A 26,722-nucleotide genomic window follows, 5' to 3' on the forward strand; every position below is an offset into this window, starting at 1 on the left:
GCCTCTTCAGTTCCCTTTAGCATGGTTATATCTCATGACCATCCACAAGATGCACACTCAGATTTTTATATTGTTTGTTGAAGTCGGGGCAGATCAGGAACCTGCCTGAGGTACATCATGCGTTGCAACATCTGGAAAGCACTGATTTCTGGTTACTACTGGTGCTAACTAGGAGAAGAGTGTTCTTGCAGAGGGTACCATCTTAGACATTTATTTTCTTCCTGAGAAACTCTTTAGGTGTCTTTAGAATATAGGTAAGTAGTTTAATTACAATACTGATTTATGTACACATTTTGACAGGCAAGGATCTGAATGAAGTGGTTTCTTCTAAATGTGAGTTTTTACTGGGGTCCTCAAAAGAATGTGTAGGATTTGTTGCTGACCAGCTAATCATTTAATAGCATTGCTCTTATTGTGAAGATTTGGTTGCCCTTTAGGAATATTTTTATTATTCCAGTTCAATCAAATCATCACTTATTGATTATAAACCAGAAAGAGCACTTCGGCTCTTTCATATGAAATAGATGGAAAATATAGAGTGATACAAAATTAAAGAAGTGCTTTTTGTGGTTTTTTTTGATACTGTAGCGATAGTCAATGGTCTGGAATTTAGTGTGGTAGAGCCTTCACCTAATCTTTCCACATGCATCTCCTAGGGTATGTGTGTTGGAAACTACAGTTACTTTTTTTATGTTAATGCTAAGTCCATATTGTGATGAAGTGAGCCAGAATCCAAATATTTTGATTGTTTAAATTCAAATACCAAATCAACAGACTGTGCTACTGATCAAAGTTATAATCTACTGTTTCTTAGGCATCATGCGCTTCTAAACATGAAGGTAACCCTAGCATTACAATACTTATGGAGAGATCAAGAGTACAAATCCTGATGTAATCAGATTTATCTGCATTTTAGATTATACTTTAAATATAAGAGATCTGTTTCTAATGTTGTATACATATTTTAGTATTCTTTTTTAAGTGTTTATTTTTATTTTTAGATTTAATGTTCCACACGATGATAGTTTTAAATGTAAGGAAAGTGGAATTAAACATCAGTATCATGTAATGGCTCCAACTTTAAATTACCACACAAGTCCTTGGACCTGGTCAAAATGTAGTCAGAAATACATCACTGAATTCCTAGAGTAAGTGATTTTGTGTTACTTTAATTAAATAATTGAACATTTATTAGATTATGAAATTTGAAACTTGTATGTTCTTTTAGAGTGGTTCAATCTCTGTTGAGTTTTTTATTGTTTAAGCTTACTTTCACTGTACAAATGGATGTTTAAAAACAAGAAAAGAATTTTATTTCATTCTTAACTAATATTTTTGGTGTGCGGGGGGGGCAGTTCAGATCTAGCTATCATGTTTTTTTTTATTTGGGCTCTCTGTTATGGGAAAAACTTATTTTAGGGGGAGACTTAATGGGAATCAAAGCTTCCTTGTGTGTGTTTGAATTTTTTCAGAAGCTACTAGGTAATAGTTTAAGAGGAGTTTAGTTCAAGTTTGAGGTGCCCTTGAAGGGCAAAGAATAGCTAAAGTCAAACTATGAATATTACAAATAGTTCTCTGAAGGGATATGGAATCTCTAGGTTTACCTGTTCTTTGGAGGCTCTTCCCAGCTCTGAAGACAGGAGGCAGGTCCAGATTGTTCTTGCCTTGCCTCTTCGACTCCTACCAGGTTTCTCTGCTTCCCAACTTCTTATCCAAATGGTATTTCTATCCTACTTACTGAAACTTGTTCAAAAGGCAAGGCCAAGCTCTTATAAACAAAATACTGTTTGATTTTTTTCTACTACATATTCTAATCACCAATTTATGCAGTTTTAGTTACCTATCTATACGAGAACTACAGGAATAAATGAAACCGTGTTTTGGAATATATGTGTATAAATATATCCCTTAATTATAATCAGCAGTGATTATTTATCCTTGTATGGGAACTTGATTTGAAAGTACAATACACAGTTGCTGATCTATACATGATTGCATATAGCTTTGTTCAATTGCTGACTGAGGTATTGATTAAAAATACCAGTGGGTGTGCTTATTTTTGGAAGGGGGTAATATGATTCTAGCCAATGGGTATTTTAAAAATTCCATGTTCATTTTTGGGACAAAATTTAATTTGCCCTCTAGCTGTAAAAAATCCCCCCCCAAGATATTTCTTCTAATTATTTCCATTGAATAAATTGCTGCTTTTAACCCAATTAGAATGGCTGAACATTTTCACAAAGTTTTCTGCAGACTATCTATCGTGTGACACACTAGGAATAGCACATACACATTTTCACCACTATTTACCACTTTTCTAACTCCTTCAAGATAATATATCATACACTTTAATAGCAATTTGCAAGGTAAACACTACCACTCTCAATTTACAGATGAGGAGACTTAGGCTCAGGCAGACTAAATAACTTGTTCACACCATGCATTCTGGGAAGTGATGAGACCCAAATGCAAACTCCCAAAGCTGACATTATTGACTCTGCTTTATATTCTTTTCCTAAAAAAACTCTTTGAGATGGAGACCACATAACACTTTTGGAAATTCCTTTGTTTTGTTGTCACTTAGAGCTATCAATGTACTTTCTCAGATGATCTGAAAACTTTACTTTTTACATTTTGACAATTTGGACATTAGATATAGGTAGGGCATTGCTATCGGATAGCAAAGCAGACCAAAAGTGTAGTGTGATCAAAATAGGAATGTATGTTTCAAACATGATATTGTGATGAATTTTTGTTTATTTGTTATTCTTTTTTAAAAATGTTTACCTTTAAGGCAGTTGTGGGGATCAAATGAGAACAAACACATAAAATGTCCTTTATAAACTGAGGTTTTCATACTGACTTTCATGTGAGTTGGTTTTTAAATTATGAAAAAATATTGATAGTTTCTTTGAAAGTGCAGAGCTATAGAAAATGTGATAAAGAATCTTATACTGAAATGCATCCATATGTATTCACAGTACTTTGTTTTCTGTCATTGTTACAGTACTGGTCATGGGGAATGCCTCCTTGACAAACCAAATGGAAGAATATACGATCTGTCTTCACAACTTCCTGGATCAGTGTATGACGTGAACAAGCAATGTGAACTTATGTTTGGTCCTGGATCACAAGTGTGTCCCTATTTGGTAAGAAAAATTATGTCCTTTTGTTTGAAAACTACCATAAAGTAGTAGTTTGACTACATTTTGAAATGTACATTTATTCTCTTGGACAGACAGTATACTGAATATATATTAAAAATTTTTAAGGATTAGAAAAACTTAGTGTTTGTCAGGAAAAGGTTTAAAAAAGTATCCCCAGTCAGAAAACAAGAGTCACAGAGAGGTTGCTGAAAATTAAAAGCATTTAAATAGTTATTTTCAAATGATGTTGTTTTGTGGGTGGGAGAAGAAAATATAAGTGTTTTGATAATGAATTGTATTAAAGGCCCCAGGAGTCTCAGAGACTACATTTTAATTTATACAGATTTGAATCCAAAGGAATGAAATTTGGCTCTTGTTGTTTAGTTTTCATTAAACCATTACTCTATAATTTATTTTGAGGATTTTTCACAGGTTAGATGCTTTAAATTTCCACCGAAATAGCTGAGTTAACATTTTTACTGAATCTATAACCAAGTTTTTACCTTATCTTGAGGGTAAATTAAATTTAAGATTTAGTTTGAATAAACGTCACTACTTTGGTGAATCCATGCCTTTCTTTTCCAAGCAGAATACTCATTCCATTTTCTTCATTCCTGTATAAAACTTCGCCAAATTGCTTACTATACTACTCGACTGTGAGGATCATTGGACCAGGAATCCAGCCTTATTTATTCATTTAAGTATCCCCAGGGTGCAGTTCAGGGTCTGCCACATAATAGGCACCAGAAAATAAGTGCTTACTGCATGTTGAATGAATGAATAAATGAATGTGTGAAGGAATGTATGAATGAATGAATGAAAGTTACTTAACAGTGAGCACAGGGACATACAAAGCATATTCCATACAGTGAATAATATTCCTAAAATCTTAAATTTATAATCACAAATTTTATAAGCTTTTAAACATCTACTTTGGAGGGGGGAAGATTTACCTTAATTTTTTGTTATAAAAGATACATTTCTTTCCTACCTGACTTAGGTACTGAATGAACTTTGAATTTAAATTTAGAAACAGAAAGGGATTATCTTGGGTATAGCTCCTGTGAGCCTCTGTGAATTTTCGTATCTTGTGAAAACTTCAGAACGCTTTGTTCAAAAGTTGAAAGTATGCATTATATTCACAAAATAGGAAACCAGTATACATTATACAATATTTCTATGCACATTATTCATACATTCCACTGTTGGATCAAAAGGGACTTTTGGAAACTCCTTGTGAATGACATTTAACAACAAAAAGTCCTTTAGAAAAATGTCTTGCAAAGAGAGAAAAATGTCCCACATAATTTTGAATACTTCTACTCCAAGACATCTCTTCCATTGTTCAGTGTTTGATGATAATCCAAAAGTTTTTAAAAATGAAATCTTGCCATTTTATGTGTTTAGAGGAAAATCGATGACTTGGACTGACTTAGCAAATATTTTTTTACTGATTATTTCCCGCTCTGACCATGAAACCAGGAAGTACCTAGGATCAGCTTATAAACCAATGCATGATACTGAATTGATTCCGTGGTTACAGTGTTATTTTCACTCTTGCTTGCGTGCCTTTTCTTACTCTGCAGAAACAATGCAGGCGTCTCTGGTGCACGAGTGCAGAAGGAGTTCACAAGGGCTGTCGCACTCAACACATGCCACTGGCAGATGGAACAAACTGTGGTCCTGGGATGGTAGGTTTTCTCGAAGGGTGAGTCTTATATCAAGAGATTATCCAAGGAGGCGATTGCTCTGCGTTTCAGCATTCTTCCTTTTCGCTGTCAACTTTTGTTCTGCTAGTTGAATTAATGTTTTTGTCTTACTTGTTTGATGTAGTATGTTGTCAAGTGAATTAAAATTTTACTCTTTTTTTCAAGATCTAGCAGATGGATATTATAGTTACATAATAACATGGATATTTAGTTATCTAAGCATATTATAGTCTTGTTATTAAAAATGAGTCTAGCCATAGATATTACAGCAAATCCCCCAAATTCAAGGATGTTACCATTGTATACGTTTTATCCTAAAAATTCAGATAAGTATAATTGAAAGTTTTAAGTGGCTTCTTCAGATCTTTATTGGTGTTAATGTTTAAAATACATTGTACTGCAAGACAAACTGCCTACCATACTACATCTTTGCCATTCTAGCATCAGTCATGAACTTATCTAAATCTGCCAACATGATGTCAAGTGATAGGTTCACCAAGATAATGAAATGTGGTATATTACATTGATTGATTTGCGGATATTGAACGATTGAATCCTTGGGATAAATCCCACTTGATCATGGTGTATGATCCTTTTAATGTATTGTGGAATTCAGTTTGCTAATATTTTGTTGAAGATTTTTGCATCTATGTTCATCAGTGATACTGGTCTGTAATTTTCTTTTTTTGTGACATCTTTGTCTGGTTTTGGTATCAATGTGATGCTGGCCTTGTAGAATGAATTCGGAAGCATTCCTTCCTCTGTAATTTTTTGGAATGGTGTGAGAAGAATAAGTGTTAACTCTTCTCTAAATGTTTGGTAGAATTCACTTGTGAAGCCCTTTGGCCCTGGACTTTCATTAGTTGGGAGTTTTTTAAATTACTGATTCAATTTCATTACTAGTGAACTTCATGTGCTGGTGTTTTTATATTTTCTTTTTCTTCCTGGGATTTAGTCTTGAGAGATTGTATATTTCTAGGAATTTGTCCATTTCTTCTAGGTTGTCCATTTTATTGGCATATAATCATTTATAGTAATTTCTTAGGATCCCTTGTGTTTCTGTGGTGTCAGTTGTAACTTCTCCTATTTCATTTCTGATTTTATTGATTTTAGCCCTTTCTCTTTTTTTTCTTGATGGGTCTGAATAAATCAATTTTGTTTATCTTTTCAAAGAACCAGCTCTTAGTTTCATTGATCTTTTCTATTATTTTTTTGTAACTATTTTATTAATTTCTTCTCTGGCCTTTATGATTTCTTTCCTTCTACTAACATTGAATTTTGTTTGTTCTTTTTACCCTAGTTCCTTTAGGTATAAGGTTAAGTTGTTTACTTGAGATTTTTCTTGTTTCCTGAGGTAGGCTCGTGTTGTTACAAACGTTCCCCTTAGAACTGCATTTGCTACGTTCCATAGATTTTGGATTGTTGTGTTTTTATTTTCATTTGTCTCTAGGTATTTTTTATTTCTTCAGTGACCCATTGGTTGTTTAGTAGCATGTTGTTTAGCCTCCACGTATTTGTGTATTTTACAATATTTTTCTTGTAGTTGATTTCAGGTCTCATAGGATTGTGGTCAGAAAAGATGCTTGATATGATTTCAGTCATCTTGGTCTTGTTGGTTGCCAGGTTCTGCCTTGTGCGGAGGCTGCTGGCCACTTGTGGGTATGGCTAGGTCCTGGTGTGGCTGGCTGCATGGTTAGGAGAGGCTTGGTCCTGGTGCTAGCTCACTGGTGGGTGGGGCTGGATCCCAGGACAGCTGGCTGTGGGGCCATGGTGCTTCCCAGGGATGGTGTCTGTGGGGTCCAGGGAGTCCAGGCACTCGTACCTGCCCATTAGTGGGTAAATCTGGTCCCAGGGCTAGTGGTGGCCCATGGTGGGTGGAGCTGGGTTCTGGGGTCTCTAACTTTGGGGCTTGGGGGTCCTAGAGCTGTTCAGTTTGCTGGTAGGTGGGCCACGGCCCAGGGAGTCCTAGGGCTAGTGCTGGTCCATTGGTGTGCCGAATCTGGTCCAGGACCATGGCTGCAGGGCCCTGTTCGTCCCAGAGTCCATGTAGGCCAGCAGGTGGCGGGGCCAGTGCCCAGGGGGTACCAGGGCTGATTCCTGCCCCCTGGTGGGTGGAGCTTTGTCTGATGGCCAGCTGCAAGTCTCTGGGGATCTAGGGGCTGGGCGTTCCAGGACTGGTGCCAGCAGGCTGGTGAGTGGGGCCAGGTCCTGATGCTAATAAGCTAGCAGGAGGATTAAAAATGGTGCTTGCCAGTACCAGTGTCCTTGTGGTAGGATGAGCTCCCTAAAATGTCTTCTGCCAGAGTCTCTGTTTCCAGGGTGAGTCCCAGTTGCTTTCTCCCTCTCTGGGAGGCTCTCCAAGATCAGCAAGTGTGTCTGACCCAGGCTTCTTTCAAATTCCTGCTTCTTCCCTGGGTCTTGGAGCATATGAGATTTTTTTGTGTGCCTTTTTAAGAGTGGAGTCTCTGTTTCCTACAGCCCTCTGCCTCTCCTGCAAGTAAGCCTTGCTGGCCTTCAAAGCCAGACAGTGTGGGGCTCGTCTGCCCAGTGTAGGACTCCCAGTCCGGAGAGCCTGATGTGGGTTTTGGACCGCTGGGTTCTTGGGGAGAACCTCTGCAATTGTAATTATCCTCTCGATTGTGGGTTGCCTACCCAGAGGTGTGGGTCTTAACTATACTATGTTCTCTCCTACCCATCTCGTTGTGGTTCCTTCTTTATATCTGTAGTTACAGATCTTTTCTGCTAGTCTTCAGGTCATTCTCATTGATAGGTGCTCTGTAAATAGTTGCAATTTTTGTGTGCCCATGGGAGGAGATGAGCTCAGGGTCTACCATCTTTGCCCCATCTCCTGTGTGTTCTTGATTTTAAGTAAATGAAACTATACAGTATAGTCTGTCTTGGCAAGGAGCAAGTGGGTCAAGCTGCTTTTTCTCAACATAATGTTTTGGAGTTTCATTCAAATTGTTGTGTGCATCCGTACTTCATTCCTTTATGTTGAAGTGTAATTCAGCTGCACCGTAATTTGTTTACCATTTTCCTGTTGATGGATATTTGGATCATTACCAGTTTTTGGCTTTTATGAATAAAGCTGCTGTGAGCATCCTTGTATAAGTCTTCTTGTGGACATATGTTGCATTTCTCTTGAGTAAATACCTAGAGTAGAATTCCTGGGTCATAGGGTAGGTGTGTGTTTAACTTCATAAGAAAGTACCAAACAATTTTCCAAAGTATGTGAACCATTTTAGACCTACCAAGCAATGTAAATATGAAAGTTTGAGTTGCTTTGCATTCCTTGCCAATTTTTGATAGTGTTAGCCTTAACAGAACTTCAGCCATTCTAGATGGGTGCAAAATAGAATTTCATTGTAATTTTAACTTGCCTTATCCTGATTATCATCAATTTTGAGCATCTTTTCATTTGCTTATTAGCCACTTAAATATTCCCCCGGTGATAAGGTGTGGCGGGCATGGGTTTGCTGGAATTCAGGTAAATATGATGAGATACTGAAACCTACTATAAAGCCCATGTAGATTAAAGGTAGAGGTGGCATTTGGGATAAAATGTGGATCATGATAGGTATAAATTCCCTTTTAAAAAAAATCAATTAAAAACAGTGAGCCCCTATGCATTAGCCATTTTCAGTATTAAATGGACCTGTTGTTAAAGGAAAATTTAAACAAATATTCTATAATTTGACCTTAACACTCTCCTCTAGTTCCTTTATCTTATGACTATCTTATGTGTGAGATATCTGTTAAATGCTTTTGGTAGTAAATCTGTTTGCATGAAGACATGCTGAACCCATCTGATGATGAGTTAATTTTACTACATGGTGAATAGTATAACATTCTTTTTCATGCTTTGATCTCTCAGAAATACATAAATAAATAAGGAACATGCAAGGAATCTTTAAATGTTTCTGGAGGATGCCCACAAAATTTATATGCACATAGTATATTCTATTCTGAGAGTTTGTTTTTGTTCACTTTTATAATGGCTTTCTCATATTGAATGATTTGTTCCAATGGAGGGCACAAAGCATTTTTCTCTGCTAATAGTCTTGGTTATAGGATTAATTCATTCAACAAAAATGTATCAAGGACCTACTACATGTCAGATACTATTCTAGGCACTCAGGATACATCAGTGAACAAAAGAGAAAAGATCCTTGTCCCCCCTGGAGCTTGTATTCTAGTGAAGACTGGAGTATTATGAACAATATAATAGTACCATGAATGAGAGAAATACAGCAGAGGAAAGATTGAAGTTGTGTGGTAGGAGAGGGCAGACTGCATTTTAAACTATGGTGGTCAAGGTCGATCTTATGGGAAGTTGCCTAATGAGCTGTTTTTTTTGTTTTTTTTTCTTTTAAAGGGACTTCATTTTATTTTATTTATTTATTATTTTTGCGGTACACGGGCCTCTCACTGTTGTGGCCTCTCCCGTTGTGGAGCACAGGCTGCGGACGCGCAGGCCCAGTGGCCATGGCTCACGGGCCCAGCCGCTCCGCAGCATGTGGGATCCTCCCGGACCGGGGCACGAACCCATGTCCCCTGCATCGGCAGGCGGACTCTCAACCACTGCGGCACCAGGGAAGCCCATGAGCTGTTTTAAAGGAAGTGAGGGAGTTAGCTTTGAGGACATCCCAGGGGAGTGAGCTCCAGGAAAAGGGAATGGCCAAACTCCTAAGTCTGGAGTACTGCTGGAGTATTCAAGGAAGAGCAAGGAAGACATTTTGGCTGGAGTGGAGTGAAGAGAGAGAGAGAGATGTATGGGAAGTTACTGGAAGAACTTGCAGGCCATTGTGAGAATGTTGTATAACTCAGAGTGAGATAATTGAAGGATTTGAGCAGAGTCACCTAATTTGACTTAATTTTTAAACTAAGTTAAAAAAGGATCATGACCATTCTGACAACTGTTGAGGCTAAACTGTAAGGGCCAAGAGTAGAAACAGAGGAGATGTACTCAGGGAGCTGTTGAAATAATGGAGATGAGAGATGCAGGTGGCTGAAACCAGGTGATGATTAGAACTCAACTTTGTGTATGGTTTTGAAGGAACTAGAGCATTTGCTAATGTGTTAGATATGGAATGTCAGAGGAAGAAGAGATAAGATGACTAGGTTTTTAGCTGATCAAATGAGTCAACTCAGCAGATTTTGAGGGGCCAAGGCAAGAGTTCAGTGTTGATGCGCTATAGTTAAAGTGGCTACTAGACATTCAAATGAAGGTGAGGAAGCAGCTGTCTATGGAGTCTGGAGTTCAGGAGAGAGATCTGGACTGAGAATGACTGTCAATAAAGAAGAATAAAGGACTACAATCTGAGCCTGGGGACATTAAGAGGTCAAAAAGAAGAAGAAATAGCAAAAGAAACTGCAAAAGAGAAATCATTAAAGAGAAAAGAAAACCAAGAGTGTGCCAAGTCCTGGAAACCAAGAGAAGAAAAAATGTATCAAAGAAGAATGATCAGCTGTGTCACATACTGTGTCACATAAATCAGTGAAGGCAGAGACTGAGAACTGGCCATTCATCATAGTGTCCTGGAGGCCATTGATGATGTACACATGAGCAGGTTCATGGACGGTGGAATGATGAGAGAGAATAGACAGAGAGAGTTAGACAATAAACGTAGACAACTCTTTCAAGGAAAAACAGATCAATAACTGGTGAAGAAAACGAGATCTAAGAAAAATTCGTTGTTGTTGTTGTTAAAGTGGGAGAAACAAGAGTATGTTTGGAAGTTAAAGAGCATGAGTGGAGTGCTTCTCAAACTATCTCTCATAAAGGACCAGTCTTCTCTTTTAAACAGTTCTGGTCATTTATAAACATACTCTTGCACAAAATGATAAAAATGAATGAAAAAAGACATTCAAAGTGTAAGCCAGTTTTTTTCTGTGGAAAACAAAATGGTGGTTCTTCAAAAAGATTAAAAATAGAAATAGATGACCCAACACAGACACTTCTGGGTATATATCCAAAAGAATTGAAAACACGGTCTCTGAGAGATATTCACACACCCGTATTCAGAGTTGCATTATTCACAATAGCCAAGAGATGGGAGCAACACAAGTGTCCATCAGCGGATGATTGGATAACGAAAATGTGATATATACGTACAATGCAGTATTATTCAGTCTTCAAAGGAAGGAAGTCCTGACACATGCTACAACATGGATTAACCTTGAGGACATTATGCTAAGTGAAATAAGCCCATCCTAGAAAGACAAATACTGTGTGATTTCAATCATGTGAGATATACAGAGCAGTCACATTCACAGAAACAGAGTAGAATGGTGGTTGCCAGGGTCTGGGAGGAGGGGAGGATGGGGAGTTACTGTTTAATGGGTCCAGAGTTTCAGTTTGGAGAAGAGTTCTGTTTATAGGTGGTGGTGGTTGCGCACCAATGTGAATGTTCTTTATCCCACTGAACTGTGCACTTGAAAATGGTTGAGAGTAAATTTTGTTATGTGTATTTTAGCACAGTTAAAAATACAACTAATATAAGCTAATTTTAAAATGATTAACTTTAATAAACGCAATTACTCTGTCAAAATCTTATGAAAGTTTCTGAACGCTTACTCTCAACTTCTGTATACCTCTTCTCCCTACTGACAGTGACTAGTTCAAAGCCTGGCATCCGTGCAGGGACCGTGTTTTGATTAGCTTTCATGTAGTAGTGCCTGGAGCAGTGATGATGTAGGAGAGATGGGAGAATTGCTGGAGTGGTGTTTGGAGTAGCGAGAAGAGATGAGATGAGGGGCACAGTGGAGGGATCGACTTTGGATTTTTCATGTATACTAATTGGCAGGAAGGTTGAGTACTGGGCACAGATGCTTTTGGGTGGGTGGAAGGGATGGTGGGAGATTTTGGGCAGATTCTTTTGTACATTTCTGCTTTCTTGATGAAAGCAAGGAACGAAGTGGTCTTTGAGACTTTGAATGAGATAGAGCCGAAAGTTAGCTTAAGGCATGGGAGAGTGATAGATATCTTTGTATAAAAATAGAAGCATGGACAAATACCACGTTAACAAATATTTGTTTGCTTCTTTTTCAAAAATATTTTTCATTATACTATTTAAGTTTTCCCCATATGTGTAGGTCTTCCCTCTCCAATGAGACTATAGATCTCATAGGCAAGGTAAATTTCCTATTCATTTTTGCATTCTGTCGATCTTTTTACAGTTACTCAGTAGATACTCAGGAAATATTCACAGAGTGGTGTCACGTGTAATCTCATTTCTGAATTGATAACATTTTGCTTAAAATTGTGTACCTATTTTTCTACTGATCTCTGTGCTATTGTTATTATTACTACGATGTCCCAATGAGATAATGCATGAATCATTTCTTTTTGTTTTATTTTTATAGCATTGCCACCATGGGCTATGTGTAAACAAAGAAATGGACACACGTCCTGTAGATGGCGATTGGGGACCGTGGGGACCTTACAGTTCTTGTTCAAGAACATGTGGAGGTGGAATCAAAAGCACAACCAGGCTCTGTAATCGGCCCGAGTATGTCCTTTTTATGTCACTGTAAATTAAGATTATCTCAAGGCACCAGAAAGTAAACATCAATTTCATTCACTTCTAAAACTGGAGGTCAGTCTGTAAGTTTCTGAGATTCAGAAAACTTCTGGAGTACTTTAAGCCATGTTACTTTATATCTTGGTAGATTCAGACCTTAAACAAAAAAGTAAATTAAAATAGTCTTGAGAATTTGAATCATGACCAAGCCATTTTCTTTCTTTTTTGATCTGGTGTAAATTTGAGGAATAGTTGTCAATAATGATGGTGATATAATGGCAGTTTTACTTTTACTGTGCTTCTGTTGGAAGATCCTGGCCCCTTTCGACTATGTTTTGGCTTTCCTGGATGAAATATGTAGTTTTGTTACCGTATGTTTACTGTTTGGTATAATCTGTCATGTCATATTTCCTTTCTCTTCTTTTCCTGTTATAGATGCTTCAGTGTCTTTAGTTTGAATAAGAACTGAAGTATAGGTCCTGCTCACCAAACTATTTAAAAGAACTTAGGGATTCCATAAAAATTTAAAACTAATGTTTCTGTTGTTACATGTTATATATATATGAAGACTTTTTAATGCAGAAATGTGACATACTTTGAATAAAATCCGACTTAGTTTATTTGAATTTTTGAAAAGCTAAATTATGCTGAAAGTCTTCATATTAAAAGAAAAACACCGACAAAAGAGTTTTTATGTTCCAGCATAAGTTGATATAGCGATAGATGGCTATAGATTGATACCATGAAACTCTTTGAACTGAGTGATAAGTAGGATATACACAACAAAGAGGCATATATACTTCTTTTAAAATTTAACATGTTATCATCTTCCTTTCTGATCATCTTTGGCTCACTCTGTGTGTCCCCACACCTCCAAAATGAAGAAACCCTTTTTTGAGGTTTTAAAACAAATCCCCATCATTACTTAGCTCCTTGTTAGTTAATCTAGTCGTGAATAAGACATCATTTCTGCCCTCCAGGCCACAGTGTCCATGTTAAAATATATTTTCTACAGTTTCATTAACCACAGAATTGCTTCACAACCACGTTACATACTTCTGTTAAAAACGAAAAGTGTGAGTGGGACATCCATGGTTTTCCAGATCCTGGAAAGGAATGGAAGAGTTTTAGAAGTAAATGGCAGAAATAATCTTGTACTGATGTGCTTTACAATGTAATGAATTTGACTAGGCCAAGAAACGGAGGAAAGTACTGTGTGGGCCGCAGGATGAAATTTCGATCATGTAACACTGATTCATGTCCAAAAGGCAAGCAGGACTTTCGTGAGAAGCAGTGCTCTGATTTTGATGGTAAACATTTCAACATCCATGGTCTGTCCCCTAATGTGAGGTGGCTTCCAAAGTATAGTGGGAGTAAGTAATTAGAATTTTTTTTTAATGTAAACATTTTTGAGACATAGGAACACATAGCTGTGTTATCGTACACCCAGAATTTGACGTTTTCTTACAGTTGCCATGAAAGATCGTTGTAAACTGTATTGTCGTGTGGCTGGAACCACTAACTTCTACCAGTTGAAGGACAGGGTTGCCGATGGTACTCCTTGTGGAACTGAAACAAATGACATCTGTGTTCAAGGTCTGTGTCGGGTAAGTAAACTTACTACATTTACAATGACTTTCAGAATACTATTTTCCTTCTGTAACTCTAACCAAATATTGCTTCTATGACTTCAGATACGTTCTTGCGAATTCAGTGCAGCATCCTTGGTTGCTACCGGGCTGCCTATTCCTAGGCCATTCTCCGGCATTAGGAGTGACTCATGAAGCAGTAAGATGAGTTTGCTGATTTTGTTTTGCCTATGGCACTTAAAATCAAGATGAAAGATGAGGTCAGCTTCCTAAAAAGATAGAATGTATTAGGACCCAAGGGTTGGAAAGTCCTTTTGCTACTTCGAACATGACCCTTTCGTGGTGACATTTTTCCCCTCAGTGTTAGAAGCAGTGATATCCTCCCTCCCTCTCTCCATTCTCTTACTTCTTACAGACGTTCAGCAAACTTTTACCGAATACCTGCTAGATGTCACATACCGTTCTAGTCACCAAGATGAAAGAATGGAACAGAGCACCTGCCGCCAATGTGGACACAGATTTGTGGGGGAGATAGGCACACACACAATTAGAATGCAGTGCTATGGGCTCATCTGCAAGGTGGCATGGGGACGATGTAGGAGGAGTGTCTTGTTCTGTGGGGAAGTGGGTAAAGGATTTGGGGAATGCTCTTGGAGGGTGTGAGTCTGGAGCTAATTATCAGGGTAAGTAGGTTTAGAAAGGTGAAGAAGTAAGGGGCCGGGGTTAGAGGTAGCTACCAGCTGATGGTTGTTATATGAAATTTTTTCCTGAAGTTCTTGGAAATACAAGGATTTAGAGTTAAGCAAGAGATGTGATTCGATTTGCATGTCACAATCTTCAGAATGTACTGGGTTGTCAGGAAATTGGAGTTAGGTAGGCCATTTAGCAGGATTCTAGGTGAGAGCAGATGAGCTCCTGAATCAAAGCATGCAAATTGCAGATGGTGATCTTAAAAATGGATGGTGAGTTTGAGAACTAGGATAGTGAATGCTGTCTAAAGAATACAGATGTCATCTTGTGAACTCATTCCTTTCATTAAGTGGAACTTAATAGAACCAATTTCTTCTCCCTATAACCAAACATCTATTACCAGTTACCTAGGTGAGAAAGGCCTTGCACCCAAAGGGCTAATGAGATGTTCAGAGAAACTTAAATTACACTTTGGGAATAGATTAAATACTAGAAAAAGGGTACTTGGCGGCCTTAAAAACTTGTTTTATTTAAATTAACAGCAGAAAGTCAAATACCATGAAAAAATATGACAAGTATCTGAACATAAAGATTCATGTTACTTTCAGAAAATATCTGGATGAAATTTTCATTTTGGAAATATTTGCCTTGTGAGTAAAAAGTCATGAGGCTTATGAATTTTTCTTACTTTCCTGATCACTAAATTTAAAGGAATATTCCAAAGAACTAAACATTACTGCAATGTATGCAGAGGACACCATCTGTGTGGAGAAGAGCTGCACTTGTTCTTTCAAAGCCCTAGAACAAACCATGTATACTTTCACCTTTATTTATTTATTCATTCTTTTTCATAATCACTGTTTATTATGCTAGGTATTAATTTTAAAGAAGTAAATTGTTTCTTTCAAAAGTGCTCATTTAATTCCCAGAGTTCTAAGGTCATGAGTGAAAAAAGTGAATCATGAAAGACATCTTTTTGGAGTTATTGTAATGTGTTACTTTTTGTCCCTTTTGAATTACGTGACTTTAAAGAGTGATTTTCAAATGACGGATGTGGGAATCACTGTCAATGTTTGTTACAATCTGGATTCCTAGGTTTTTACCTCCAAGGATTTTAATTCAGAAAATCTGGGAATCTGTCTTTTTAAATCCCACGCCATGTGATTTTGATGCAGGAAGTATGTGGATGACCCTTTAAAAAACATTGCTTTTTCAACCATGTGAACAGATGTGTGAAAATACTGGTGTACAAACAGGATCAGTATTCTGAAAAAACCCTGTGTATTGAATCTCCTATTAATTGAAAGAATATTTTTGAAAAGAACTTTGTTTATAAAGCACCATGCTTTTCATTAGTCCTTTTTATGACGTGCATTGTAATTATTGTATTTTGAAGCAAGCTGGCTGTGATCACGTATTAAATTCCAAGGCGAGGAGAGACAGATGTGGAGTGTGTGGTGGGGATAACTCCTCATGCAGGACAATGGCAGGTGCCTTCAACAGTGCCCATTATGGTGAGTTGTGCAGTTCTTTCTAATTTTCTCTTTGGGTATAATAATGGAGTATATAATGAAGGAATAATAGTAATGACTCGTTATTGTTTTGTCTATTCTGTACCTTAGTTCATAATGATTAATTAAATCTTATACCAGATGTATCATTGAATTAATGAATACATTAATTAATTAATGAATAACCTGCTTTAAGACAAATCTGATCCTTAAAAATTTGTTAGGTGCATTTATTAGAGTAAATGTGGTGCAGCTTGACAATGGTGTGTGAATAGTCCCCCAGTTAAAGAAATGTTTTACTGCTCTTCCTGTAATTTGTATTGTATTTATTTATAATTTTTCCAGGAAATTCGCTTTCAATTATTTTTAATCATTTGAACCACATTTTTTCGTGCGTGACCTGGCCTATCTACTGTGTTTCATATTGATGATATATTGAAACTGATTGAAGGTGAAGGATGAAACCATTAACTTCAGTGCTAATCTGGAATTAGTGTTACATTTGATTTTTCGGGAAGTATCTGGATTACAGATATAATTGATGTTTGGCCACGGTTTCATTTTTCTTCAAAATTATGAGAATACAATATGTCAGACATTTTCCATTAAATTTTCTGAGAAAACATTTTTTCTTTTTATGGTAATAAAAAGCAGCCTTTTAAAACTTTCCTTGCAAAATAAAAATGTATTTTTTATTACAGCTTTATTGTTCAGCTTTAAATTGTATTCACATATTTTTGAACATAGTTGTTTAAGTTAGTAAGAATTCAGTTAAAGCAGTATAATTTAAAACACAATTTATATTTTTATCTATATGAAAAGCATAGTACATTTCATACTCTGGTCGTGCTTATGAATCTGAGTTACTAGATAATTTGACATTATTTTTCTAGTTATTATGATTCATTATTTCACGGGAGCCGTAAATATTTGATCCCCTTTTGTAACCAATGGCACACATTTATCAAAGTCTGGTCTGTATTCACTGAGAAACCTTTTTTTTTTTTCTGTGTAAAACCACATGCACCAAATTATGATCATATATTTAACCTTGACAAAATTGTACTATGACTTGATCAGTTTGCAAACGGAAAAAGATCTTAAACTCATGTGCAGGGGTCTGAATAGCGTTTGTCACATTACTGCCCCCTGGTGGTAGCCTTCATTTTGTCACATTTGCAATGCCTAGGAACGCTTTCTTGAAAAAATAGCAAAGACATAAAATAGTGGAGCTGGTAGGGATATTTTATAGTGAAAAAATCATGAGTCAAAATTATTTTTGTAGGCTTATAACCTACACCCAATATGCATATAGTGTATACAGAATCATCAGATCATTTATCACTTTACGTTTAAATGTGATATCTTAAAGAGATATAAATAAATGAGGCTGCTCTAAAAACATGCAAGGTAATTTCTTATCAAGGTTTCAAACGTAAGCTCTTTGAAAACTTCCTTTTCTTAAGTTCATTCTATATTTATCAAGTCAGTACATACGAAAAATTTTAACTCCTTTTATGTATTAAATAAAAGAGGAAAATCCTAAAAAGGGAAAGGAAAAACTTAGAATAATATCACTAGAGCAAAATTAATTGTTGACTTAAAACCTGAGAGTATTCGGAAAACTGTGACATGAGTGGTCTTAGTGCAGGAGAAACGTTGCTTCTTGTTTAATGTATATTTGATATAGTGTTTCCTCATCTTTTGAGAAGTGCCAGTGTTGTTGAATTCGGTCTCATAAAACAGAAACATTTTCATTTCTCTTGAGTAAACTTTTTACTTTTCTCTTGACAATTTGTTAGTAGACTTTACAAAATAATGTAAAATTTGGGGGGTAGCTGTAGGGATTCTTGCTTACACTAGAACCTAAAAGCTTAAGAAAAACGTTTCTCTTTAACTTTCATTATTTTGCTGTTCGCTGAGTCTGTGTACACATATAGCAATGACCAACTATTTTTATATCTCCTGGACTTGTGAATAGCATTTAGAATTTTTTTCCTCATTAGGAAGTATAAGATGTAAAAGTATTGGTCAAATTTTAAAATGAGTATGTGTGCTAAATAGTTCAGGAGCTAAAATACTAGTTTCATTCTTATTCTATATTCAGAATTTTAGAAGTAAGAGTAATTAAGAAATGTACTTTAAGAATCCCAGACTGTGTATTTCTAGACAACAACCACTTTTTCTTAATCCTTAGTAATTTATATAAGACACTGATTCAAAAAGAATAAGCACGATATCATCTTTCAAAGATAAAATGAAATTAAGTCTGCTATGCTATTCAGATTTTTCTTTCAGCGGTACTAGCCTCCTGGCCATTCTGCTTTTTGTGAAAGTTAACATGTGTAAACTTCTATTGCAGGTTATAATGTCATTGTAAAGATTCCCCCAGGAGCAACAAACATTGATATTCTTCAGCACAGCTATTCTGGAAAACCAGAAGATGACAATTACCTGGGTAAACGTTTTTAGTTAAACAGCAGCCAGTATGTGGTTCGTGTGCAATTTCACAGAGGTCTGTGGGTGCTGTAAATTCTTGGAAGGCAAGAAGAGCCCCTTGAACAAACATGCAATTTCAGTTCACACTGAGCTTAAGTCATCTGACTCCCTATGCGTGATTTCTTTTTGAGCTACACACCATATCCTATCTTAAAAATCCTTAACTAAATTCTGGAAAGTAAATTAAACTTTTTCTCCCATGAGGGTGTTTTAGAAAACCAGAGGTTATATTCAGTTAAAGTTGTGTGTGTATTTAGAATAAAATCCTCTATCCTTCTGTCTTTATCTAAAGTTAATTATAGACCTCTTTGGGGTTAAATGTTTTAAAGAGTTTTCTTAAATGTCTTTACCATGTAGCAAAAGTCTTTAAATACAACTTTTACAAAGCTCTTATGTTACAGAAAGGCAGAAAGAACTATGGTTTCATATTTTTAGATGTTAATGAGTATAGTTATAGTATATTGTCCTTTAGCTAATTCTAGAGTATAAATTTCAGTTGTTGTTTATTTTTGGAAATTAGCTTTTAGGCTTAAAGAATTTCACTTAGGCCCAGAGATATAAAGAATGCTTTACAAACCTTTTCTTTGTGTCTGATAAATACCTTAATATTGACTAATTCGTAATTCACCAAACTGGTGATGCAAAGCTGATAATGAGAAAGTACCTGCTTCACATTAATGAAATGTGAAGTATTGGCCCAAGTAATCAACTCTTCTAACTTGAAATCTGAATATATAATGAACAGCTTATCTCAAGAATTATATTTGGCATTATAGAGTCAATTGTAAAGAGAACGACTGCTGAAGAGATGCAGGTTTTCCTTTTGGGATGATGAAAAAGTTTTAGAACTAAGTAGAGGTGGTGGTTATACAACATTGTGAATGTACTAAGTGCTATCAAATTCTTCAGTCGAAAATGGTTAATTCTATGTTGTGTCAATTTCACCTCTATAAAAAATGCAAAAATTTTCCAAAGAAAATCAAATGTAAATGTTTTAACGTTTTACATTTAGTTGCAATTCTTTTTCTTTTGCATATACATAGATATATGCTACCATATTGTAGATAATTTCATATGTCTCTCTTAGGATCCAAATATAGATATTTGGGTTCTGCCCAAGTTTAAAAATTGGAAATGTTCACCAATAAAGTATCACTATACTTTGTAAAAGAACTACTAATGGAAATATCAAAATCTAAATTGGAGTGAGCAAAATAAACATATGAAGTCATTAGAAAGGACTTGTAAAATATTTATATTTATGAAATTTGCTTTGGTAACTAAAAATAATGAAATGTATACAATTTTTCTCAGTAAAGTTTTATTTCCCTTAGTTTTAATGTAACTGGTAGTCCCTTAAATAGGCCTATCCACTTCTGATAATGTCCAGATTTTCATTTTATAGGATAAATGTGGAACTTTATTTGTTCTTCATTGAATTCAGTGTAATGTATAAAGACAATCACCATACTCCATACAGACACAGGAACACCAAATGTCTTTGGCAGTAATCCCTTCATGGTTGCTTTGAGGTGTGTAGTATTTAGTAAGTTTAATCATAGGTAATTTGTATGCTTTGGGTGGGGTTCCCTGGAAGACCAAACAAATGTTTTCCAAAACAGTTATTCCACTGAGAAGTAAAGCAGCAAAAATATATTTTATTAATATGGAGTTTTTATTAGTGCAAAATTTAAAATATCATATATCCTCTTGAAAGTTAAAAAAAAGCACAGTGCTTTTTTACAGTTTATACACTTTTACAAACACTTTCCAAATTTGATTCCGATTAAAAGCCTGTGAGGTAAGAATTTTTATTATTCCTGTTATGCAATTAGGAAGCAAGTAGTTTATCCAAGATCACATAGTAATTAATTGGAACAACTTGAATTTAAACCAGTTGTTCTAATACCAAATTCTGTGGTCTTTTTACTACCACATCACTGTGGACACCATGTACTTTTTGCGTTTAAAAAGTAACAACAACAAAAAATAAATAAAAAATAAATAAAAAGTAACAAATCGTGAATACATATTGTTACATACTCTATTATATACATATGTAAATATTAGTATATAGATAGACAAACGGATACATATTTGATAGGCTGATATTAATACCTGTCATTGGGGAAAAAGAGAGAATAAGAAGGGGTAAGAACAGAGAGGGAGGTCAGAGGATTCTGAAAAGCAGCAGTCACTCACGTATGCATGAGCAGTGATGAACGCCTTGCCATGAAGAAGATCCAGATGTTTACAGAGGGAGGAGTGGAGAGGCATGGCCTTTTAGAACGTTGACGCTAGAGTGTTGAAGCTTTGTACATTTTTTCCAAGATAAGCATTAACGGAATGCTGCAGCGGTCTGGCTGCCCTTTCTTTCCTCACCATGGATGACCAGGATTGATTTAGCTGATCTGTCTGCAGGCCCGTGCATGACTTCTTTCTGTTTTCCCACTTCTTGTGTGTCTCTCCCAGAGCTGCACACCTTGTGGAACATGACCTTCTCGGAAGGAAAAATTATGGGGTGAATTTATTTTCATGTCTTTGGCTGATGTGCTGAAGTTTCCCTGCATATGGCTTAGATACCACTTTACAGTAAAATAAAGTTTATTTCCTCCATATTAATTTATATTCTCTAATTTCAAAAAAAGGATGTGAATTGTAAAAGTTAAAAATGCTTCTGTACCATTGACTGGTTTTGCTATTTCATGAGTACTCTCCTTCTACAGCATTATCAGACACTCAAGGGAATTTTCTTTTGAATGGGAATTTTGTTGTAAGTATGTCCAAAAAAGAAATCAACGTACAAGGAGCTATTTTTGAATACAGTGGTTCAAACAACTCGATTGAAAGAATTAATAGTACTGATCGGTTGGAAGAAGAACTTCTTTTGCAGGTAAATTCTCAGTAGTTGTTAATAAGATAGTTTTAATCATGTTAGTAAAGTATGATGCTTAAGTGCTTTGTATTTATTATTAAACATAAAAATTATATCTTTTAAGAGTATATCTTTTATGAATTAATGGTATGCTCCTTTGTATTTTTATTGAGGTTTTATGTGTGGGTAATCTCTACAACCCTGATGTACGTTATTCCTTCAATATCCCCATGGAAGAGAAGAGTGATCTGTTCACGTGGGACCCATATGGACCATGGCAAGACTGTACAAAAATGTGTCAAGGTACACTGGTATTAAATGAAAGAGACAAAAGTTCAGCTCTGCATGCTGGTATAATCTGGGGTGCTCTTGAGTCTGACTGCCTGTGGAATCCACGCATGTACACCACACAGACATACAGAGGTTTTCTGTCTTTTTTCTCTTCCTGCTTTTCTCCCCACTTATTCTTTGGTTCTTATACTTAACAGCCTCCCTTATCTCTACCCTTTTCAACGTTCTCCATCACTGCTTCTTCCCTATCATGTCCTCGTTCTCTTTCTCGCTGTCACAGAAGGGTTCTCTAACTGGGACTCTGTTTCCCGGTGAAATACCCACCCTCTTGTCCTTTCCCCTCAACACACTTTCCCAGCCACCCATCTCCCTCTTTTAGTGTTGGGGTGTCAACATTCTCTCATTCTTTTATTTCCCTTCTCTGACCACAAGGAAATGTGTTTGTACTGATGGATGGGTAACTGAAAGTAATATAGAGGGAGATGGAAAAACAGCGAAATTTGTAGTAGAGAAAGCAAATGAAGAGACTGGTGTCTTTGGGCAATCTGTAATTACGAATACCTAGTTGTGTGATGCTACATTTGTGCAAATCAGTAAATGTTTATTGAGAGGCTACTTTGTTTTGGATTATTAGGACCCTGATTTGCATTAAAGCTTTAAAGTCATATGGATGAAACAGAGGCATGCGTAGGTCATCTTAGTTTTAAATGGTAAATGCAGTGCTACAGGTATGCACAGAGAAGACCCCAGGAAAGATGGAGGGGGCAGTTTGAGGAGGTGAAACGGGAAAATACAGGGAAGTTTGTATAGAATGGAAAGGTAGTTCTGATGGAGACTAGAGACAAGTTTTGGCAATTAGGGGAGCAGTGAGTCAGAAGAGAGGCAGATCAGAACAGTATGGAAAAGAGCTGAGAGAAGGTAGGTGGCCAGAGGCAGTGATCACAGATGATGGAAACATGCGGGACATTTTAACAAACTGACCTCAAGGTGCCAAAGAAATTGTGGTATCCCGTTCAGAAAAAGGCACAGACTTCGTCCTGTGGTGTCGGGACAGGGGTGCCTGGATGATAGCGTGGAAACAGGCATTCCTGTTTGAGCAGTGTCTCCGGGGAGGGAGACTGAAGTAGATGATGCCAGGCTGACTGGGACAACGCTGTAAGTAGGAACAAAGCTTTAGGAACACAGGAGATGGAGGAATTCATTTTGACGAAAGACCCTGGTTATGCTTTATAGAAGAGAATTTTGGTTTGGGGAGCTGGGACAAGCATTCCAGCATAACTGGGTAAGCTGGTCTCTGGCAGTGGATATGGGGAGCTAGAAGAAATCTAAGTAACAGTTGAGTGAAAGAACATTCTAAAATGTGGGGAACACACCAAATAAAAAATAACAAGATCCAAATGAAAGGTGGGATGAGGCATTTTGAGATAGTTTGGAAGTCTGAACCAGGAGAGCTCTCTTGTGTGCAGGAGGAAAGGAGCTATTAAATCAATTGCCACAACGTATACTATGATTATAGTTCCTTTGATGTGTGTGTGTAACTTTTGGGTTTCTTTAAAGTGAAGTTGCTTCAGTTTTGTTTACTTGTTTCCTGTGTACTGAAAATGGTCAGTCCCCCAACTTTTTGTGAGTGCTATAAATTTTGTCTTGATATCTTGAAGCACATTATTCAATGTATCAGTTTCAATTTTCCTTTATTTTTCCTCATCTGTTGCTCCTGTGGCCCTCTTCTCTCCTGCTCTAACTTGGCCGTGTTGCTTTTCAGGCCTGTTACACGGCTGTCATCATGCACTTTCCCTTTTTTATGTATTTGATTCCCTGTGTTCTAAATCCTATGAATTCCTCTTTTTATTTCCTCCATTGCGGGGAACATATCTGTCAGTACTTTCCTGAGAAAGCGAGGCAGGTTTTTGGAATTTTTTTTCTCTCTGAAAATAGCATTATTCTGTTCGCGCGTTGGATTGATGGCTTGGCTCATATAAAATTCTAAACTAGACTATTTTCCTTTAGAATGTTGAAAATCTTGTTTTCTGGCTCATTTTCTGATTTCCCGTGCTTGGATATGACACTTCCTGATGTGGAAGTTTTGTTTCTCCCCACCTTAATTCTGGTGGTGTGGAATATCAGGACAATGTGCGTCGGTGCGGCTTTTTTATTTGTCTCTTTTCCTAGGTAATTAGGATGCATTCCAATTGGGAAACATAGATTCTTTGACTTGAGAAGTTTTGTGCATGATTTCTTTGATAATTTCTTCACGTTAAATTTTCTCTTCTGTCTTTGTAAAATTTGTATTGTCTGGATATCCAGCCTCCTGGACTGATCTCTCATCTCCTAATTTCCTCTCCAAATGTACCTTGGTTTCTTAATGTTTCTTCTCAACAGCTTGCTTTGGTTTCATGGATGCAATACCCATGTCCTTGAGAGTATTAATCTTAGTCTTGTAAGTTTCTTCTGCCCCCCCCTGACATATCTATTTCATCTTAGTTCTGTTTTGCTTCTGCTTCTTTTGGCCTCTTTTGTGTGAGTGACTTTCCTAAAGTGTCTGCTGATCCTTTGCTGTTTGTTCATATTTAAGACTAAAGTACTAACTGAAAGTCCTGTGTGGGTTAGATAAGTCAACCCTCATTATAGAGTAATTGGATCTCTAAGTAGTCCTTTCTTGTGTCACTGGGGGAGAAGCCCCAAATGTCATTGTCATTTGACCTTTTTTCTTGGGCTGAAGAGTTTTCCAAGAGAGGAGTTCTCCCATCTTCTGATGGTCAGTTAGGGGATGGGAGAAACCATAAAAATTGGCTTGGAGCCAGAGGGAAATGGCGGGAGAGCCCAGTGGGCCTGGGTCTCATCATTCAGTATGGGACTTTTACTGAATACCCCTATTTTTAGTACAACTTCCCTTTTTAGTACAACTCCCTAACTTCCCTCAGCTGCTGTGTCTGTGCCCTCAAGTTCACCTTCTCTAGAGCTTTGCTGTCCAATATGGTAGCCACTAGCCACATGTGGCTAGCCATTGAAATGTGGTGTAAGTGTGAAATGCACAATGAATTCTATAGACTTAGTATGAAAAAAGAATGTAAAATACATCATCAGTAATGTTTACATTGCTATCAGGTGGAAATGATCCTATTTGGATATTATCTTGGATACTTCTATCTTTTTACTTCTTAATGTCACTACAAGACAATGTAAAATTACATGTGGTTCACGTCATGTTTTTATTGGGCAGTGCTGCTCTCGACGAGAAGGTAGGAGTCTGACCAATCTTCATAAATAGTGTTGAGTCACTTCTCCATTTTTTCAGGCCTACCCCTCACACATTCACCTCTTTAGAGGAACCTGGTGTTTTTGACTCCTGGACTTTGCTTGGATTCTGTGGCATGAATGGTTTGTTTCTTACTTTCTTCCTCCACGGCCTTAGATTTCAGCTTCCTTGGCTCTATTACAATAGTTATTTCCATCTTCTTTTCATATTCAGAATTTCCTTTTCTTGCCTACTGTGTTTCCTTCTTCATTCTTTTTGTTCCTTCAGGTTTTTGCCTTTTCAAAATTCTTTATAGTTACCTCAGATGGTATTTAGGAAGGAGCAGAGATAAACATGCATGTTCATGTTTAACTAACTGAAAGTATACAGTTGAACTCGGATAAAACAGAAATTTGATCATGGCACTGATGGCTTAAACTTATTCCTGTCTCCTCATTGCAGAAAGTGCAAAGTTCAGTCTACTCTGGCCCCTGTGGCTTCTCTTAGTTTGCTTTTGCTGTGGTTATGCCCCATACAAACAACCACCAAACCTCAATGACTTAGAACAATAAAGGTTTATTTCTCGCTCATACTATGTGTTGGCTGCTAATTGGCTCTGACTCTTCTCCAGCTTCGTATCTGCATCCATGTCATTTTTCAAAAAAATTAATAGACTTTATTTTTTTAAAGAAGTTTTAGGTTTAGGGCTTCCCTGGTGGCGCAGTGGTTGAGAGTCCGCCTGCTGATGCAGGGGACATGGGTTTGTGCCCCTGTCCGGGAAGATCCCACATACCGCGGAGCGGCTGGGCCCGTGAGCCATGGCCGCTGAGCCTGCGTGTCTGGAGCCTGTGCTCCGCAACGGGAGAGGCCACAACAGTGAGAGGCCCGCGTACCGCAAAAAAAAAAAAAAAAAGTTTTAGGTTTATAGAAAAGTTAACAGAAAGTACAGAAAATTTTCATATTCCCCCTTCTTCCATACCCTCCCTCCCCAGTTCCCCTATTGTTATCATCTTGCGTTTGTGTTGCACATTTATTACAATTGATCCATTATTATTAACTAAAGTCTGTCTGTGCTGCCTTTTTCATTCATGATTCCAGGCTGAAAGATCAGCCCCATCTGGGAAAGGCTGTTTTAGAGACGGAGGGAAAAGGGAAGGAGAGTTGGCAGAAGCATACCGTGGCTTTTAGATCTTCTGCTTGGAACTGGAATAGGTCACATCCCCTTACAGGTGGTTGTCATAAGCCTGATGTCAATGGGCAGCGAAGTCTGCTCCTCCTATAGGAAGTTATAGTAACACTGTAGCAAGTGGAGACTGTAATTTTGTTACAGGGAAAAGGGAAGCAAATAATGGGGAACAGGGGTGTAGTGTATCATGTATTGTGTATCCTGTATCATGTATCGTCAGCACTGACCCTGGCCATTCAGTTCTCTATTAGCAACACTTCAATACAGCTATAATAAATTTCTTTCTACTCCACACCTGTCCCACCTTCCCTTATGTCTCTCTACTAAGCAAACTCCTCAGTGTTTCAGGATTCAGCTTGCTTATTGCAGAAAATCATTCCTGACTAGATCAATATGCTAGCCTATTTGTATGCTATGTTGGATTTTTTTTTTTTTTTTTTTTTTTGCTTTCTTAGCTCAATCCTTCAG

The 26,722-nt window shown here is 37.0% G+C and overlaps 1 protein-coding gene across 4 annotated transcripts in view; it reads left to right on the forward strand.

Moving 5' to 3' along the window:
• The window catches only part of ADAMTS20 (ADAM metallopeptidase with thrombospondin type 1 motif 20), a 203,604-nt gene that overhangs the window by 93,656 nt on the left and 83,226 nt on the right, over positions 1-26,722 (forward strand). For 3 of the 4 annotated variants that reach the window (XM_027093467.1, XM_027093466.1, XM_027093464.1), the window contains exons 9-18: positions 1,002-1,148; positions 3,008-3,149; positions 4,733-4,837; positions 12,221-12,366; positions 13,570-13,751; positions 13,849-13,985; positions 16,054-16,171; positions 18,531-18,626; positions 21,394-21,560; positions 21,716-21,845. In XM_027093467.1, the coding sequence (XP_026949268.1) occupies positions 1,002-1,148; positions 3,008-3,149; positions 4,733-4,837; positions 12,221-12,366; positions 13,570-13,751; positions 13,849-13,985; positions 16,054-16,171; positions 18,531-18,626; positions 21,394-21,560; positions 21,716-21,845 (1,370 nt within the window). The remainder of the gene's footprint in view (positions 1-1,001; positions 1,149-3,007; positions 3,150-4,732; positions 4,838-12,220; positions 12,367-13,569; positions 13,752-13,848; positions 13,986-16,053; positions 16,172-18,530; positions 18,627-21,393; positions 21,561-21,715; positions 21,846-26,722) is intronic. The other variant, XM_027093465.1, reaches the window with a different exon arrangement.

This window comes from Aethalodelphis obliquidens, unplaced genomic scaffold (genome assembly GCF_003676395.1).
Source record: "Aethalodelphis obliquidens isolate GAN/ISIS:26980383/991018 unplaced genomic scaffold, ASM367639v1 scaffold84, whole genome shotgun sequence".
Classification (NCBI taxonomy): domain Eukaryota; kingdom Metazoa; phylum Chordata; class Mammalia; order Artiodactyla; family Delphinidae; genus Aethalodelphis; species Aethalodelphis obliquidens.